Source organism: Leuresthes tenuis, unplaced genomic scaffold, assembly GCF_036924035.1.
Source record: "Leuresthes tenuis unplaced genomic scaffold, fLeuTen1.0.hap1 SCAF_6, whole genome shotgun sequence".
Taxonomy (NCBI): Eukaryota; Metazoa; Chordata; class Actinopteri; order Atheriniformes; family Atherinopsidae; genus Leuresthes; species Leuresthes tenuis.
In genome coordinates, this window is record NW_027325360.1 from 7,690,416 (window position 1) to 7,707,227 (window position 16,812).

The window sequence follows — 16,812 nt, forward strand, 5'->3', positions numbered from 1 at the left end:
TGCAATTCAGACCTTTGAGAAGCGTAACCAAGAGCATAACGGGAGGATATTGAATTGCTACTGTGTGAGACATGACCTGTCCGGCGAACTTTAAGTTCTTTTTATACTGCAGTTATGGTTGGGCCGGAGCCACTGAGGTCTATGCTCTTCTGCGGTAGAGTAATGGCAACCACTTTAAATAAATGGAGAGTAATTTCGCTGCTGAGCCTCGGGGTCTGGTTTGTGTCCAGCTGCAGCAGCTTGTGGCCGAAGAGGCAAATTGTCGCCTCTCCTCCTTGCAGGAAACGCCTACAGACGGTACCGATTTGTCAAGGCCAAGCGAGTGGACATGGCTAAATGGACTGAGCAAACATTTGGACAAGTGAAGAGAACAGACATAGCTAAGTGGACAGCAAGCAGAGGAACAAAGCCAGCAGTGGACAGAGCTAAGAGGCCGTGACAGGAGAATGTGCAGCAGGTCAGAGAGCGCTCAACATGTTTCAGTGTGGTCGTTTTTATGATACTATAGGGAAATATATGCCCATTACCTCAAGCTGTGATGCTCTGGTGACAGTTAGCAGAGCTTCAACAGTTCATGGACTTCACTGCTCAAATGCACAGGAACATTTCAGTTGACCATTTTCACAGAAAGCCATTGTCCCTGAAGCTGTGGAGCCGCTCATATCCCATTGCAAAGCGAAGCCCTTTGAAAGAGGCCTGAAGTCAAAAGGGATGTAATCCAAGTCGCAAAGAGGCCCTGATTTAGTTGTCTGTCCTGCATCCAAGGTGAATACAGCTCTCAGGCGAGCTCAAAAATGGGCCGGGTCTACGGCAGCCTATGTGGCACCAGCCCACGACCCACGCCAACCGAAGGGTGGTCACACTCGGCCGATGCCATGAAACAGGATCTGCTGGCCCTCAATTGATACGCCATAATGGATCCCCCTCTCAGGGAGGCCAGTGCGATGCCCCTTGTCTTTTACCAGAGCCATCTGGTTCCCAGTACTGCTGCTCTTCCCACAGCCGCACAAACCACAATGAAAAACGATCGCTTTCACAGTCAGGATCAGGAACTGGAGACGTGGCTCTTTAAAAGGGGTCTGATGTAGAACACCCTGGTCCCCTCTGTAGGAGCCTATTGTGCTGTTATTATTGTGTCCTTAGAAACACTCTCAACTGGGTTTATCCAATAACCTTTTGTTATTTTATACATTTTAAATGTGATCCACAGCCCCAGTGCTCTGAAAAGGCCAGGTAAGATAGTTGCATTGGGGGAAAAATGTAAACATGCTCGGAAAAAAAACAGTCCATCAACAATTTTAAATGATGATGATTGTTTTAAAAGTATTTGAGTGCAAATATTCAGACAAAATGTCTTTATTTCTGTGTAACACAGCATAGGAGATTTTTACAATATATACGGTTTTAAAGAGTAAGAAAAAAATCTGAACATGTCAATGAGGGACAGGGAACAGACCCATGCCATCATCTGTAGTTTACAAAGATAGACAAAACAAACACACTGGGGCCCTGTATCTGCTGTGTTTACCACTCCTGCTGGAGATTCATTGGATGCAGATGGGTGCATGTTTGTGCTCCGCGCATGGAGTCTGTTTATCTACCACTGCAAACAAGAAGTAAAAGTTGCTGAAACCCCAGTATTCAATGCACATCATGGCCTTTTTTGTTGATGCTGACCTCCCTTGAGCAACCCTCACTCTTGGGTTTTTCGCACTGCCTAAAGCACGACTGCCGTCCCGTGTTTGTCTGCTTCAGTTACATTTAATCACAACACACCGATCTAAGCTTTCCTCGGACACTCGATCAACTTAAGCCCAGTTTCCAGTAACTGTGTCGCTCATGTTCAGTGGGGAGGCATTATTTAGAAGAGGCTTTGAAGCTTCCAAAGCTCCACTTTGCCTCAGTTGTTGGAATAGGGAATATTAACAATGAGGAAAAAATTAATTAAGCCAGCTATTTTGATAACTACTTAGTAATTTTGGTGAATTCCTTCAGTGGAATCATCGGTTATTCTCTGCATATTATTGGTAATATTTTAACAGAATACTTGAAAGAACGTTGAAAAGGCTGGAAATTAAAGCAATTGTATGCTCGATGATGGTGGACTGTTTTCACACACTCCTATAAGACTTTGTTCTCATCACATCTGGGCTTAGGGAACTGGAATCGTATAATCTATTATTCATGTGATCTATGACAGCAAACACAATAAATAAAATGGATAATTGGGTGGGTGTGATAAAAATGCAGGTTCTTATAAGATATCTTTAATTAAACAACAAAAGATCTGACCATTTTTTTTTTATTTGGAGACATGAACAGCCAGCCTGTTCCTTATTGCCCATAAAGCCAACTTTAATTGATTAGATATTGGTTCATGGCTTATAGAAAGCTTCTGTTTGTGCTTAAGAGAGACAAAAATCACCTGTTTAACCACTTTAACTGGTCAACTGGGGTTGAAACTGAGTTTTCCATTCTCCTTAGCCGCTACTGATTTACTCACTCTCCAAATTAAATTTCTGTGTCATGTTTGACTGCTGGCAAGAGAAATCTCCATAACAGGAAATTACTGATCAAAACAGTTGAGCAAGAAACGGCAGTAGATAAGTCTTCTGTCGAAACAAAGTAGGGCAGCGCTATTTAGAGTTTCTGCAACATCTGCGTCCCAAAAGGAAGAACTCAGACACGAGGGGCTTGTAGTAAACTGACACAATGTCTGTTTTCTCAAAACTGCTGGAAAAAACATGATTACACATCTTTATCCTCTGATTCTCTGGTGAAGCTGTAGCTTCACCCTCAAAAGACACGAGTCATCTGTTTTAATAAAGATGCCTGTTTAAAGTAAACAGGAAATTGGGCTTTTGATGGTGCCGCCATGTGGATTTTCTCTCTCTTTTTTTTCTTTTTTGTTTGTTTTGATTTGGTTTTTGCATTAGCAAGGCAGGTCACATCCATCCCGCTTCTAAAAACCTGAGACCTTTATTTATCCTAGTCAGTTAACCTCATCTTCCCTGGACCCTGTAATCACACGCCTGCTGACATAGTGCGTGTTTGGTGGGTGGGGGCGGAGGGCCTGTGATGGCTGCACACAGTCCCCTGCAACGGCACTTACAGAACTTCACCTCAGACTAAAGCTCATGTAATTTACATTCCTCAGATACCAGCTTACCTGAGCACAAACAGGAGGATGGAAAACAGGTGTGTTTAGTTGCAACCCTTCTCTTAATATTCCATGGTTCACATATCTGGCATTCATGTCAGAGCAAAGCTTAATTTAAAGGCCAAAGGACATGAATGTGAGATGCGCTGCCATTTCAAATCATACAGAAAAGACAGGAGGCTGCACAGTTTACACAATGGTACCATAAACTGATTTTTGCTGCTAAAAGACTGGTTTGTTGTAAGGAGAGGCGTGAGGGAAATGACAGACATGTCCACACAAACATATTAGCTCACACACACACCTTCAGTGGGCGATATCTACAGTACAGCCATGAGTGGGTGAGAATGGCATCACCACAAGGACACAGGCCTCACCACTGAGGGAACAAAGGAGCCTGTGTGAGTGTGTGTGTGACCTTCCTTCCCTCCACATCAGACTCATCTTAAAATACTGAGGCCACTCTACTGATGAAAATTGCTCCCTTTCATTCTTACTGTACGTGCATTTGTGAGGAAGTATGGGCATGGGAGCTGTGGGGGGGGGCTGGAATGATGTGGGCAGGAGTGCAGATTGATGCATGTTTTTGTCGCTGCATGTGTTTATCTGCGCATCTGACAGTGCATGTCGACTGAGAGATCATTTTACCAGCCACTTAGAGGCAAAAACAAAAAGAGGAGCGCATGCTTAAACCACCCCCATGTGAGGCGTACAGACCCATTAGCAAAAGTGAGGCGGCCATGACCGTAGATCCTGTGGTTATCAAAGGCTGCTTACGATGAGAAACCCATATGGGGAAATGGTATTTTCTTCACAGAGGACATGCATTAGCAGGACATATTTGTACCCTCTTTAGCCCTGCATCAGTTGCTTGTTTGCTGGTGAAGGGCCCCAGCATGCAGCTGCGCCGCAGAACTCCTCTGGAATGAGTTGCTGTTAATTCTGCAAGTCTGGTCTTTTTTGGCCTTGTCGATAACATGAGGAAATGTGAAATAAAGTGTTCACTTCAGTGGAGTCATGTACAAGAAGGAGAAAATTAGAGCCCGGGTTAACAATCTGCGGTACCATAAAAACGGTCTTTGTCCCACCCTGACTCTCTCTGTGTTTTCCCCCCTTCTTTCCTGCTTAATTTTGCCTCCCCTTCCGTCACTTCGTCTCTCACAATCCTTGCTTCAGTCACAGAGCTCCTACCCAGTTTGCAGTTTGGTTTGATTTAAGATGGATCATGCTCAGATGCTCAAATAGGGCACATCGAACGGCTCTGAAGTGAAAAATCTCATTCTTTGCTCCTTGACCTCAGCCTCCTCCCTCCGTTGTCACGTTCAGTCCCAGCTCTCTGGCTGCGCAAGTTTTTGTTTACCCTGATTATCAGATTTGCCTTTCTATTTATTCAACCCTATGACCCTGTTCTTTTTGGATGTGTGTGTGTCTGTGATATATGAGAAGCTTTTTTCTATTTGAATTCCTGTTGGGTTTGAACTTTTTCTAAACAAAACAAGAAAAAGAAAAACAGGAAAAGTGAAGAGGCTAATGTTTTGAAGTCTGGTCTCTTTTTTGGCACATATTTGACCATGGTTTGAGGTAATTGTAAAGAGATGCCACAAGAAGATAATTGAACAAGACACCTCATCCACCCTCACGTCAGCTTGGGTCTGAAATGTCAATATTTTGCCAGTGGCTTTTTTCCTTAGAGGATGTCAGCAAGTCTCTGAGTGTCCTTTACGTCACTGTCAGAGTCTGCAGCCCATCAGTCAGTCACTGAATCACTGCCAAGCGAACCTCAAAATCGTCCCACCTCGTCTCAGAGCCAACACAAAACCCTGCGCTGCGTTTTGTCAGGTATCATTTTTGCAGCTAGAGGTTTTTCCAGTAAAGGTAGCGGCGTCATCTGCGCCTGTTTGTTTGTTGATTTATTTATCGATCGAAATCATGTGAGACACGACTTTAAGGGCTGCAAGCAGGCTGTTGAAAAATAACTTTTACACTTTATATTTCAAAAGTAACTTCAAACATAAGGGACTTAGCTGTGGTTTTAGCCCACCACTGGCTCCAGCAGATTAGACTCTTTCCATTACCGAGTTAAATAATAGAGGCCGCACAAAATCGAGATGGGGCCGTGTTTTATAGGTGCTACCCTGCAACTTTGGCAGGGAGTCCTGTGGGTCTGTGGCTACTGTGGCAGTGAACTCTGAGGGTGGTGCAGCAGTCGGCTTTTGCAGGAAGAATTGCGGTAATGGAGGCTATTTCAGGACTGAATGAGGTCTGATTTTACGGCCTGGTTATCCGGATTGACAACCTATATGAAAAAAGCAGAAATGGAAAAAAAGGATTGTAAAACACCATTGTCTGCAGGCTTAACCACTTGAAGGCATCTAACCACTTGATTCCGCCACTCAAGGGGACACACGTGCTTTGTTTTTTTTGCACTTTCATTGACCCTCTTGAATGAAAAAAGCTCCTAAAGGAAAGAAGAGACCATAGAAGATGTGAGCTGCAGCCCTTCCTCCCCCTCTGACAACTTCTTGTAAGCAACATCCAACTTCATTAAATGAGCCTCAGTTAGTGTGTGACTATCTGCGAAACCTGGATAATAGATGTGAAACATTCTTCCTGCGGACCTCTAATGTCTGATGTGGTTTTGATATGGAAATGGATACTGTTGGGGGAAAAAGGGGAACCAGACTTCTGTTACAGCCAGCTGTATCCCCCCAGAAAAGAACTCTGTAACCCGCTACATCTGGCCTGTTTGGGCCTGGTCTTCGCCTCTGTTCTTACTATACTGCCATTAATAAGTACCACAACAGTAATGGCTACCAGCGCACTGTGGAGCGGAACCAGATTGTGTATTAATCGTCCACCATTTCTGTCAGGTTTTGTTTGTAGACTCTGGAAGGCTTCTGCAACCTTGTCAGTGCTCTATCTGCAGCCTCCATTTTTCACATGTGTTCGTGCCTGTATGAATTAGTTTTTGTGCATAATGCTGTACATGCATAAACTTGTTTTGTATAATTTCATTAGAGTGGAAATATTGCTCACGCACTAAGCCTGTTTTGCTGTCCCCAGTGCCCAAAGCATATAATAAAGATGGAAGGAAGCTCTTTATGTCAGCCCTCTGTGAGGAAGCAGTTGCCTGTAATTATAGCTGCTTTTCATCCCTCGTAGCAAACACAACAGATAAGTGTTCTGGTGTGACCCGGCAACTGGTTTCGTAGAAACTGTTTGTTTGTAAAGTTGCTTGTTTCTTGAAATCACGTGATCGAAGCCAAGCACTCTTTATTTTTCTGTCACCCCTCTTTTCTTGGTGTATCAAGCGCCTTTGAAGCTACAATGTGGAAGTCATTAGCCACATATCCCAACAAATATAATAACAGAGCGATTAGCTGTCTCCCAGCAATCCTTTGCTGTTTTTCTTTTTTTATCTCATTACTGGGGTGGTGCTGTATTCTATGAGCGCAGGGCTTGGTCGAGGGCGAGTCCTCCTCTTTCCTTTCCCGGACTTTTTCTATTTGTAGATCTGCATGTATTTTATTGGAGGCTTTTCCCCCCCTTCTCTCTGTGTCTCATGCGGTGGTGGTTCTGTTTCCCATCACGGCCTATGATGAAACCACAAGAAAGCTCAGGCCCATGAGACGAGAGCTCAACAGTTGCTTGGAGACAAGGAAAGGGGTGTGAGATAGGGTCAGGGGGCGTTTTTGGAGGGGAGTTGGTCCAAATTGGTGATGGTCCAATCAGTGGATGAGCTCTTAATTTTCTCAAGGACAGGAGTGAAGTGATGATATCTAATCAGCTTCAAGGTAAAATGGGCTTTTCGCTTTAGTGTGATAAATGTGTGGGCCTCTGCGGGGATTGTAAATGGTCCATTCATCTTTACGATGGCCTCCCGTATCTCTGGGTCTTTGCAGATCTTGCAGCAACTTCCCACTAAAACCACAAGCAAATGGTGCCTTGAAACCACATAGACCCCTCAAACCCCCCTATTTTTCTAACAGTGGCAAAGTGCTGCCATATTTACCATCTAATCCTGGAAACCTAACTTGGCCACAGCCGGGCGGAATGATTGCCAGCCGCGACCTGTTCCAAGCAGACCATGTGCAGACAAGCTATTCTTCATCCTGAAACTCAAGAGCAAAGTTTCCTCAAGGAGGAGAAAAGTGAGGAGGCATTCACAAAGTCATTGGTCTATTTTTTCTGGGTTTTTTTTTTTTGTTAATACAGTGCAACGCTGCAAGCAGCCAACCTCAGGCATTTCAATACCTGCTCTTTTTGAAGAGAAGACATTTGAAGGACGTGGGCTCATTTGGGATGCAGTCTGTTGCCCTGCCCCTGCCTGATGTTATCCTTTTTGACTGGGACAGTCATGATTGCTTTTGGGGAGCAGTGGCTCAGTGTTGTGACTGTGCTGCCGCCAAGCTCTCCTTAAGAGTGTTTCCTTGTCTTTCTCTCAGCTGGAGTTGCTCTCAGCTCACAGAGGAATGTGAAAACAATGGAAATTCATGATATCATTTTTACCTTTCCAAATCAGTATACAAGTTTATTAGACATCTTGCCAATTTGCCAAATACCATCACTGTTGACCATCCAACTGCAACTGTTACTTACTGATTTGTAAAGTTGTCTACTCTTTGCTGATCAGTTGCATCTGCTCGCAGGTGCATATATTGAAACCTGAGAAGTGAGGATTAGTTAACATGCCCTGTCTGTCCTCTGGCTGTAATCCTGATTGTAACTTGTTTCCTCCACCCGTCTTGTATATGTCTTATGTAAGGATGGCAAGAGCATGCCCCCTGTTGTTCTCCATTAAACTGTTTTTTTAATCTTTTTATTTTATGGAGTCGTGTTCAGCCTGAGCCGCTCTCAGGCGGATTTACGATCTGCTCGTGGATATCCTTGCATGCCAAGGCGGTATTAATTTGCAAAGAGAGAGGGGAGTCATTTACAAACAATAGAGTGGCATCATGATTGCAGGAACCTGACACCCCACAGGTCCTCGCTGCTGCTGAACTCGTGTCAGCCAGACGATGGATGGCTGATAAGCTTGACTGAACGACGCAGCCAAAACAACCTTAATTAAAAGCTGACACACTGAGAACAGCCGGGGCCTCTGATTTACTCTAAAATTAAGTGTTTGCAGTGCTCATGCGGTGGATTCAAGAAGCTGGAATGCATGTTTGCGTGCAAGCTAACAGCATGCTCAGAAATATGGGAAGTCAATTGCTAAACACATGAAGCTTTTACAACGTTTGGTTTTTACATGTACTCAGATAATCTAATAGCTCCAAGAGGTTTTCTTTTGGAATTCATAGCTCTCAAACATATAGGGATATAACTCCTCACATCTTTTTTATCGTCATTATTGATGATGCCCAGCTCCTCTGGATCCTTGAAACAACCTCAGAGCATTAGAACGGAGCTGGCAACACACCACACAAATCACATTACAGGCTTGTGAAGCTGAGGGACCCCCAAGGAAATGTTTGTCTCTTAGTTGAAGGTTGAATGACAGAGAAGACGAAAGCAGCAGTGGAGAAGAAAAAAAGTAGAAGATGGTGAGAAAGGAGACCAGATGATAAGACACAAAAGAGGAAGTTGGGAAACCTTGGATTCACAAGAGAATGAGAAAGAGCGACGGAGAGCAGCTGGCTCGCCAACGGGTATAATGACTGTCATATTGCAATGTATTAGCTCATACTCAGTCCAAACAGCTTGACTTGATAAAAGGGGCTGGTCATTGGCTAACCACATACATAGCAACAAGACCCCATGGAAAAGAGCCAAACAAGCAAGCATTGTTCTTTCACTATTAACGTTTAATTGACAGGCACAAAACAAAGCGTACAGTACAAAGAGTTTTGTTCACACATTTAATAAGAACAACACACACATACACACTTTGGGAACTTCAAACTGGTGTCCTAGTGGTATTTGTTGCATCTGTAAATCATACATAGACAATGAAAAGCTGTTAAAAATCCCTATTGGTTACGGTGAGAGTCAGGCACACCAATTATAAGCACCTGCAGCATGAGAAATCATAACAGCCAAATAAAATATTGATGTTGTCCACAGTAATGCAATCAAAAGAGGAATTTAGTTGTAGCTGTAAAACATCTTGATTCTTTGAGAGGAATCCCCCAAGGCTCAGCACGATGACTGGTGACGGCTCATCAACCTTCCATCAGACTTTTGTTTATTTGAATTCCCTCTTTCAGAGAAGAAAAGCCTTTCACCAGCCATTGTTTTGCTTTGGGAACCTGATGGCCACATATGGTTGTTATACACTTCCAAATTCAAGCCATACTTTCTTTTGCTATATGTCTGTGGGGCTTTTTCCCCTCCCACATGCTCATGTCTTAGTGTTAATTGAAACAACACTTTTATTGATATTTCTTTAACGCTTTTGGCCAGAGCTTAGAAATGTATGGTGTCTGGGCAAATGATACAATTATTCCAAACTAATCGTTTATAATCATTCCAAAAACATTTTAGTAGCACATTAGCATCTCTCATAATCCAGGAGGTTGCCTTTTATACACTGGTTTGAAATCATAACTGATGTCTAAACCCTTACTCTAAACATCAGATTGTGACATATTTCTTTTAACCTATTTGGCTTCTCTTTTTCCAGAGTGTTACACTGCCAACGGAGAGGACTACAGGGGCTTCCAGAACCAGACCAGCCTGCATGGCGGTAAACCCTGCCTCTTCTGGAATGAGACCTTCCAGCACCCTTACAACACTCTCAAATATCCTAATGGGGAAGGAGGTCTGGGCAGCCACAACTACTGCAGGTGAGCGTCTGTTTCAGACCTGAAAGTTCACTCTTAATGTAACTGAGTTGTATTGGTTGCCCACACACTCGCACTCAACATCAGTTTTCAGATCACACCAACGTTTCATCCCTCTTGGGCCTTCGTCAGGATTGTTTTGAAAATACTTTAGGTCAGCTGTGTTTTTAAAAAGATAATGCTCAGCCCAGTTTGTGTACACAGTTGTAGCAACATTATTCCGCAGAGGGAATGTCTCCTGTTAATTGATAACGTGTGCTAATCGTCATAGAACATTAAACAAATATTACATATCTACAGAATGAAAACACTGGCCTTGCAGCTTTCAAAAAGTATTTCAAATCATAATAATATGACCTGCTTACATCTTCTGCCCCAAAACTTCTTAGAGCATAACATTACAAGTGATTTGCGGTCAAAGGGTCACGAAAGCCCTTTAAGGGACTGAATATAGGACAGTAAGGTTTACTAATGGAACAAACACTTGGCCAGTGATTTTAATCAGAGCTGAGGTGCTTACTCTGGCCATACCAATTCACAAAAGTATGTTTTGTTATATTTCAGAAATGTGAAAATAAACCAAATTGTGTGGCCCTAAAGCAGTGGTTCCCAGTACTTTCTTTTTTTTGTGATCCCAGTCTGATGCAAAGCACAACAAACTCTTTTGAGGCCTGAGGAGGTTAAACAGTTTTACAGAAAAGTTAAATACAGATTAGAAGATGCTTAAAAAAGTACAAAAAAATACAACTTTTTGTATTTGGTATATTTTTTATGAATCAGTTCATGAACCCTTGAGATCGGTCTTATGATTCCTTAAAGGAGTGCTGGACACCAGTTAAATGAGATTGGATATGAGGCTATTGTCGGCAGCTGGCTACGTGACCAAAACACCAATAAAGAAAAAATTAGCCTGCCTCTGTCCAAAGGTCACAAAAACCTCTTACTAGCACATCTGGTGCCAAACAATTAGCCCATTGTATTTCACCTTTCCTCAGAGGTCAAACTCATCTCAAAGGGCAGCATGATTTATTGTTGATCCATTAATAGGCAGGACTGTAGCCTGGTTCTTATAGCACCTGTGGTGGTTCTGGAGCACAAATAATGCTGTAGTGGCTCACAGCATTGGGCCGTTATCTCTACTTCTTTCATTTGTTTGTGGTAGTTTTGATATAATTTGAAACCAGGCTATCTCAGACTTCCTGATGCTTCTGTATAAGTGACCTTTGGACACACCAGCCCTTGACTTTCTGAATAATTTAGAGCTGGGTTGTTGTCGTCCCATAAAGGCCTTGAGCACAGAGGGCCTGTACAGACATTTACTTCTGAATATTTTAAAGAGAGCGTTTACCCCTGTCATCACAAGGGTGCAAACATGCGCAGAGTTTATGTAAGCAAATCTCCTTCCCCCTTTCCCTGGAATGCAGTGGACGCAGTGGCTTTGGGTGTCTAGAAAGCCATTTCTAACTGTCAGTCACACTCCAAGAACAACTGTAAGCGTTGCATGCACATAAGTCAAACTTGTGTATTTTCAGAGTCAGTTGAAATTGACAGAGATGTCCAGAACAGTGGCTTGGCCCTGATTTCCTGGCCAGAAGAAAGAGAACAACCCTCAACCCTCCAACCTCCTTAGCCAAAAGCCTCTGAAACATTTCTCAAAGCCACAGTTGTAAACTCATAATGCAGCAATGCTTTGAAGTGGCACTGGACAGATTTGTTTTTACTTGAACTGGATGGTATTTCAGATGATTTATGAGTTGGATATATGCAGATTATTGAGGTAAGCATTCCCTGCGCATTAGGAGTGTGTTATGTCTAACAAGCAGTCCACAATGTATGCCATGTATTTTTTGATTTGGCAGTTTTCTTGGCCTGTCATGTACAGCCCCAATTTCAACAAAGTTGGGGGACACAGTGTAAAATGTAAACAAAAACTGAACACAATGATTTGCAAATCTTATAAACCAATGTTTTATTCACAGTAGAACAGAGAAAACATATCAAATGTTGAAAGTGAGTGTGAAAGTAAACATCTAAAAAAGGTTGTGACAGGGCCATGTTTGCCACCCTGTAGCATCTTCCCAGATGTTTACAGACAACAGTTCTAGCTGCTCGACAGTCCTGGACCTATTATATTTTGTGTATCATCATGCACCAAATGTTTTTAATTAGTGAAAGGTGTGGGGGAAAATTTTACCAAGAGACCAAGTTCCTTTCTGAGAAGACAAGATGAGTTTATTTTGTATCTTGCAAGAGAGAACAACAATATTTATACATGCCTGTGGGTGTGCAAATAGAGACTTTCAGTTGGACATTTGCGTGGTAGAGATAAGGGCCCACAACATCAGTTGCTAGAATACTCATTTCTGTACCAGAACCCTGCCCAGGGGTTCTGTCAGTTTACAGAACTAGTTCTTTCTGTTATCATGTCAGTTACTCTTATCACATGCTGAACCAAAGGGTGCAGCTCAGAAGAAAACAACTGACAACTTAAAATGTTCCAAAGGGCAGCAGGCAGCACAGTCCTGTACCTGGACTTTATCTACTATGAAGCCATGCTGTTGTAATAGTTGTATCTAATAGATATGTATGTGGTTTAGCATTGTCTTGCTGAAATATGCAAGGTTTCTCTGTAACAGATGTCATCAGGATGGGAGCATATGTTGCTCTAAAACTAGTATATACCTTTCAGCGTTGATGGTGCCTTTCCAGATGTGCAAATTGCCAGTGCATAAACGTATGCGGGTGCATTAATGCCAATGGCACTAATCAGAGATCCAGGCTGGTAAGAAGCTGGATGGTCCTTCTCCACTGCAGCCTGGAGGACACAACATACGTGATTTTTAGAAAGAATTTCAAATTTCCTCCTTAGCTCAGTTCATTATAATGTCGAAGCTTTGGTCCAGAGAAGAAGTGTTCCCGAGCCCATGCGGTGATTTCCATGACAGAATCATGCCTGTCAGTGCTGCCTCAGGGCCCGGAAATGACGTGCATCCAGGATTGTTTGTCAAGTCAACTTTTTTGAGACGTGTTGCTGCCATCAAATTCAAGATGGGCCAACATTGTTCATGAAATTGTAAATTGTCACACTTTTGATGTGTTTACTATGTTCTTTCGTAAATTATATAATGGTTTATGAGGCTTGCAAGTCATTACATTTTGTTTTTATTTCCATTTTATACAGGGCCCCAACTTTTTGGCTTTTAGGATTGTAGCTAGCAGCTTTTTGGAGCTCACTGGCTGCTCATGGCTTTGCTTTTTTTACCCAACAGAGGGATTTCTGTCCCCTCGAGCTGAAGCTGCTGCTATTCTCAGACTTTTTCAGACACCCTCCTTGTAAGTAGTCACTCATCAGCGGAACCAAAGTGGCCACTTCATTGTTAGAAAAAGAGGGATGGCATTTATGGCATGTCTGCACAAGGTCATTCGTGTCACTGTTTGCACATTCTATGATCTATTGGCAGACAAGGGGTATCCCGCTGCACAGAAGGATGTATAAGGTTCGATTTGTTTGATCACAGAAAGCTGGCTCGTGAGATGGATTTTACCCAATTTGGATTGCAAATCTCCTGATAAATTTGCAATTCAAATTAAATCCAAAGTTTCCTTTAAACCCCTTTAACCTTCAAAGTGTCTCTCATCTTTCCCCCTCATCCATGTCTCTCATCTGAGGTTTAGGTTTTTGTTGATGCAACTGGCAATCTGTAGGCAAAACGGAGAAGTAAAAGAACAGAATCTAGACAGAGGGGTAGTTTTAGCATGCCCAATCCTGAGACTAGTTGTGGTTGTAAATGATGAGAGGATAGGCCAGGGCACAGGTGGATAATGCCAAGCCAGAGCCCGGGAACCACAGTCTGTCTTTACTTTAGCACACATCTCTATGCTTGCATCAGAGGTGGAAAAGCTTAGAAAAATGGGATTAAAAACAGATTTTTGTCCCATCATTGACGTTACTGTGGTTGTAATTTTTTGTCGAGAGGGCACAAGAGTGATACTGAAGAAAGAGAGCTAACAGCCCCCACATTTCATCTTTATAGCCTGCTATAAAATACCCCAATGAAAACAGGGAAAAACTGGGCAGAGGGGAAATGTCACATTATTCCCCTGCAAAGAAAAGAGCAGAGAGCCTCAGGAAAAGGACAAGAGCTCTCGTGTCTAAACTTAGACCTAGTAAGGAGTGAATGTGTCAATATTAATCATCATCATGGTTTGATTGAGAATTCACTGCAGATCATGAAAAAGAGGTAAATGATCTTCATCTGAAGCTGGAGTTTCTCTGCAACCGTTATGCACTTCTGTATTTAAACAAGACTTTTTTTTCACCAGTCCTTAGTTGTTCTTTGATAATTTCTTACTACTTTATGCGATTCATAAGATAATTTGATAAGAACATCATATAAATCAAAATTCAGATTTATGTTGGATTTATCGTTCCATCCAATCTACTGTTCCTAAAGGCTGATGTTGGACTCCCTCCTTGGTGCATTAGTATGAGGGTGTGAAGTGCATGATGGTTTGGTGGGTGGTTGAATGGCTTTGCCAGCCATTTGATGCCTATTTATATGCAGGTGTGTATGTATTGTAGAATTTATGATTGTTCACTACGGCGTCTAATGCTTTTCCCTTACATAGATGAGATAATGGAAATGCCAAAGTGAGTAGTGTTCCCCAAGTTGATTGTAATTGAATCTCTGTGATGTCAGGTTCAAATTTGAGGTCAGGCAAGCTGCAGCCAAGTCACCCTGTGGTTGTATGTGTATGTGCAGTGATCCCAGGGTGCTGCTTTGTTAAATTGAAGAAGTTAGTCAGTGTCCAGTAAGCAGATTGACTGTTCGGTGGGTAAGCATCAGCCATTATAGTAAACACCAAAACTGTTGAAGAAGGAAACTTTGTGAAACGACATGTTTCCCTAAAGTTTCTGTGATTGCAGAGTTTGTTCTCATTGCAGTTTGTTCTGGATTATGAACCTGTCATATTCATATTATAACCCAATTATTTTATCTTTGTTTGATGTAACGGACAACCCAGAATATTACATTGAAGCACATGATGTTAAATGTCTTCTGTGACAAATGCAGGTACATCACCGTTGTATTAGCAGAATATTTAAGTTTCAGTGTTTACATGACCTGAATTATGCTTTTACTGCATAAACAGATGCTGATTGTTTCCAGTTTATAATTCACCAAAATACAGTTGTAGCAATAAGCTTAAGATTTCACAAAAGCTCCTACTCCTCATGTTTGTTTCATGATTCCACAACATGAAGAATAAATTTGATGAGGAAAAGTCTGTAAAAGGTGGTTCAGATTGTAGAAAAAACACCAGATGAAAAACTAAAGAGCTTCGGGCTGATATGAAGCAATCTGGAGTTGGTCCCATGCTGCAACACTCCACACTTAACCTTATAGGGTTCCATGACAAAGGCCGAGGCGGACACTATTGTTGAGAGGAAGGCACTAAAAAGTCATTTTACAAAAGTTCACAGTTTGACACCAACGTAGAACTCTTTGGCAGTGCATTGCTTTGTCTATAAATGAAGAGACAAGGACCGTAGGGGAGGCAACACCCTACTTTAGTTTAACAGTGTCGGGTTTTATCATGCCGTGGGACTGTTTTGCTCCCTCTAGTATAAAAATACAAAAAGTCTGATTATAGTTAAATGTGTTATGCAGTGTCAGAAGACTAGAGGCAAAATTCCTGGGTCTTTCACCTGGATAACAACTCAATTTACGCATCAACTAGCGCAAATCAATGGTTGATAAGGAAAAAATAAACAGCACAGCAATTAGTCCTGATCTAAATCCCATTTTACCCCTTTGGACAGAGCTGGAATCTTCCATTAGAGAGAAAGACATAAAAGAGCTTGAAGACGTAGCAGCTGAGGTGTGGCAGATAAAAGATTCTTATTGTTGGCAAAGGCTCAGTGACTAATTAGTAAGTTTGAAATCATGTGACAAGGAGAAAATTCTCACTAGCACTGGATAGACTCTTGGTGCAAGTGTGAACCAAATGTATTGCCATCATTGCTGATATATTTCAAAGCTGAATCAGAATCCAAAAGTAAATTGTCTTGAGGTATGAATTGTGATGTGAGTTTTCTCAAACCATAATCTTTTGTTTTATCCAGAACTTTATACACCAGTGAGATGACCGAGAGTTACTTTTATTATTTTTTGCGAGCTTATGCAAGTCCAAACTGTAGTAAGGCAACGACTTGTAATCATTTTACTTTCTGCCGAGACAAGAACCATTTACTAATGAGAACAGTAATGGAGATTGTTTATCTGGATAGATACTGTTGCTCCTTCATAGTATCCTGATGGAGCCAGAAATCTCAGACACATTTATTAAGTTCTGAGCATATTAAACTAACATTACAAGACTAGAGACCATTAGTGGCGAGGTGAGAGAAAAAAATCTTTGTAGTTAATACCACAGTGATTCTTCAAACACATCATTCAGGGGACACAGTGCTTACCAGCAAACACATGACTCTGTAACATTAAAGCCTTGCATTTAACACAAGTAGACAAGGGACAACAAGAGACAGTAGACTAAATCAGCCACTGAGCCTTCCTCAATACGTGCATTCATCCTGCACAGCAGCAGAGAGCAGTTGGCATGTTCAATCATCCAAGTCAATTAAAGAGTCTTCTCTCAGGCAGTAAATTACCCGACTCTGATCTGCTGTTGACCTCAAATCCCAATCCAGACAGGCCTCTCACCACCACTTTGCAATCAGCATTTCTCCTCCTACCAATTCTGCAAAATGAGGGAAGTTTAGCTTTCATCTTGTTTTCACATGTCTACTAGTTGAACTAAACAAAAGTCAGCCGAGACTCTCACTAAAGGTTTGTGTCATATAAA

At 42.1% G+C, this 16,812-nt stretch overlaps 1 protein-coding gene across 2 annotated transcripts in view; it reads left to right on the forward strand.

Moving 5' to 3' along the window:
• kremen1 (kringle containing transmembrane protein 1) overlaps positions 1–16,812 on the forward strand; it is a 62,000-nt gene that overhangs the window by 11,067 nt on the left and 34,121 nt on the right. For both annotated transcript variants that reach the window (XM_072387401.1, XM_072387402.1), the window contains exon 2: positions 9,786–9,948. In XM_072387401.1, the coding sequence (XP_072243502.1) occupies positions 9,786–9,948 (163 nt within the window). The remainder of the gene's footprint in view (positions 1–9,785; positions 9,949–16,812) is intronic.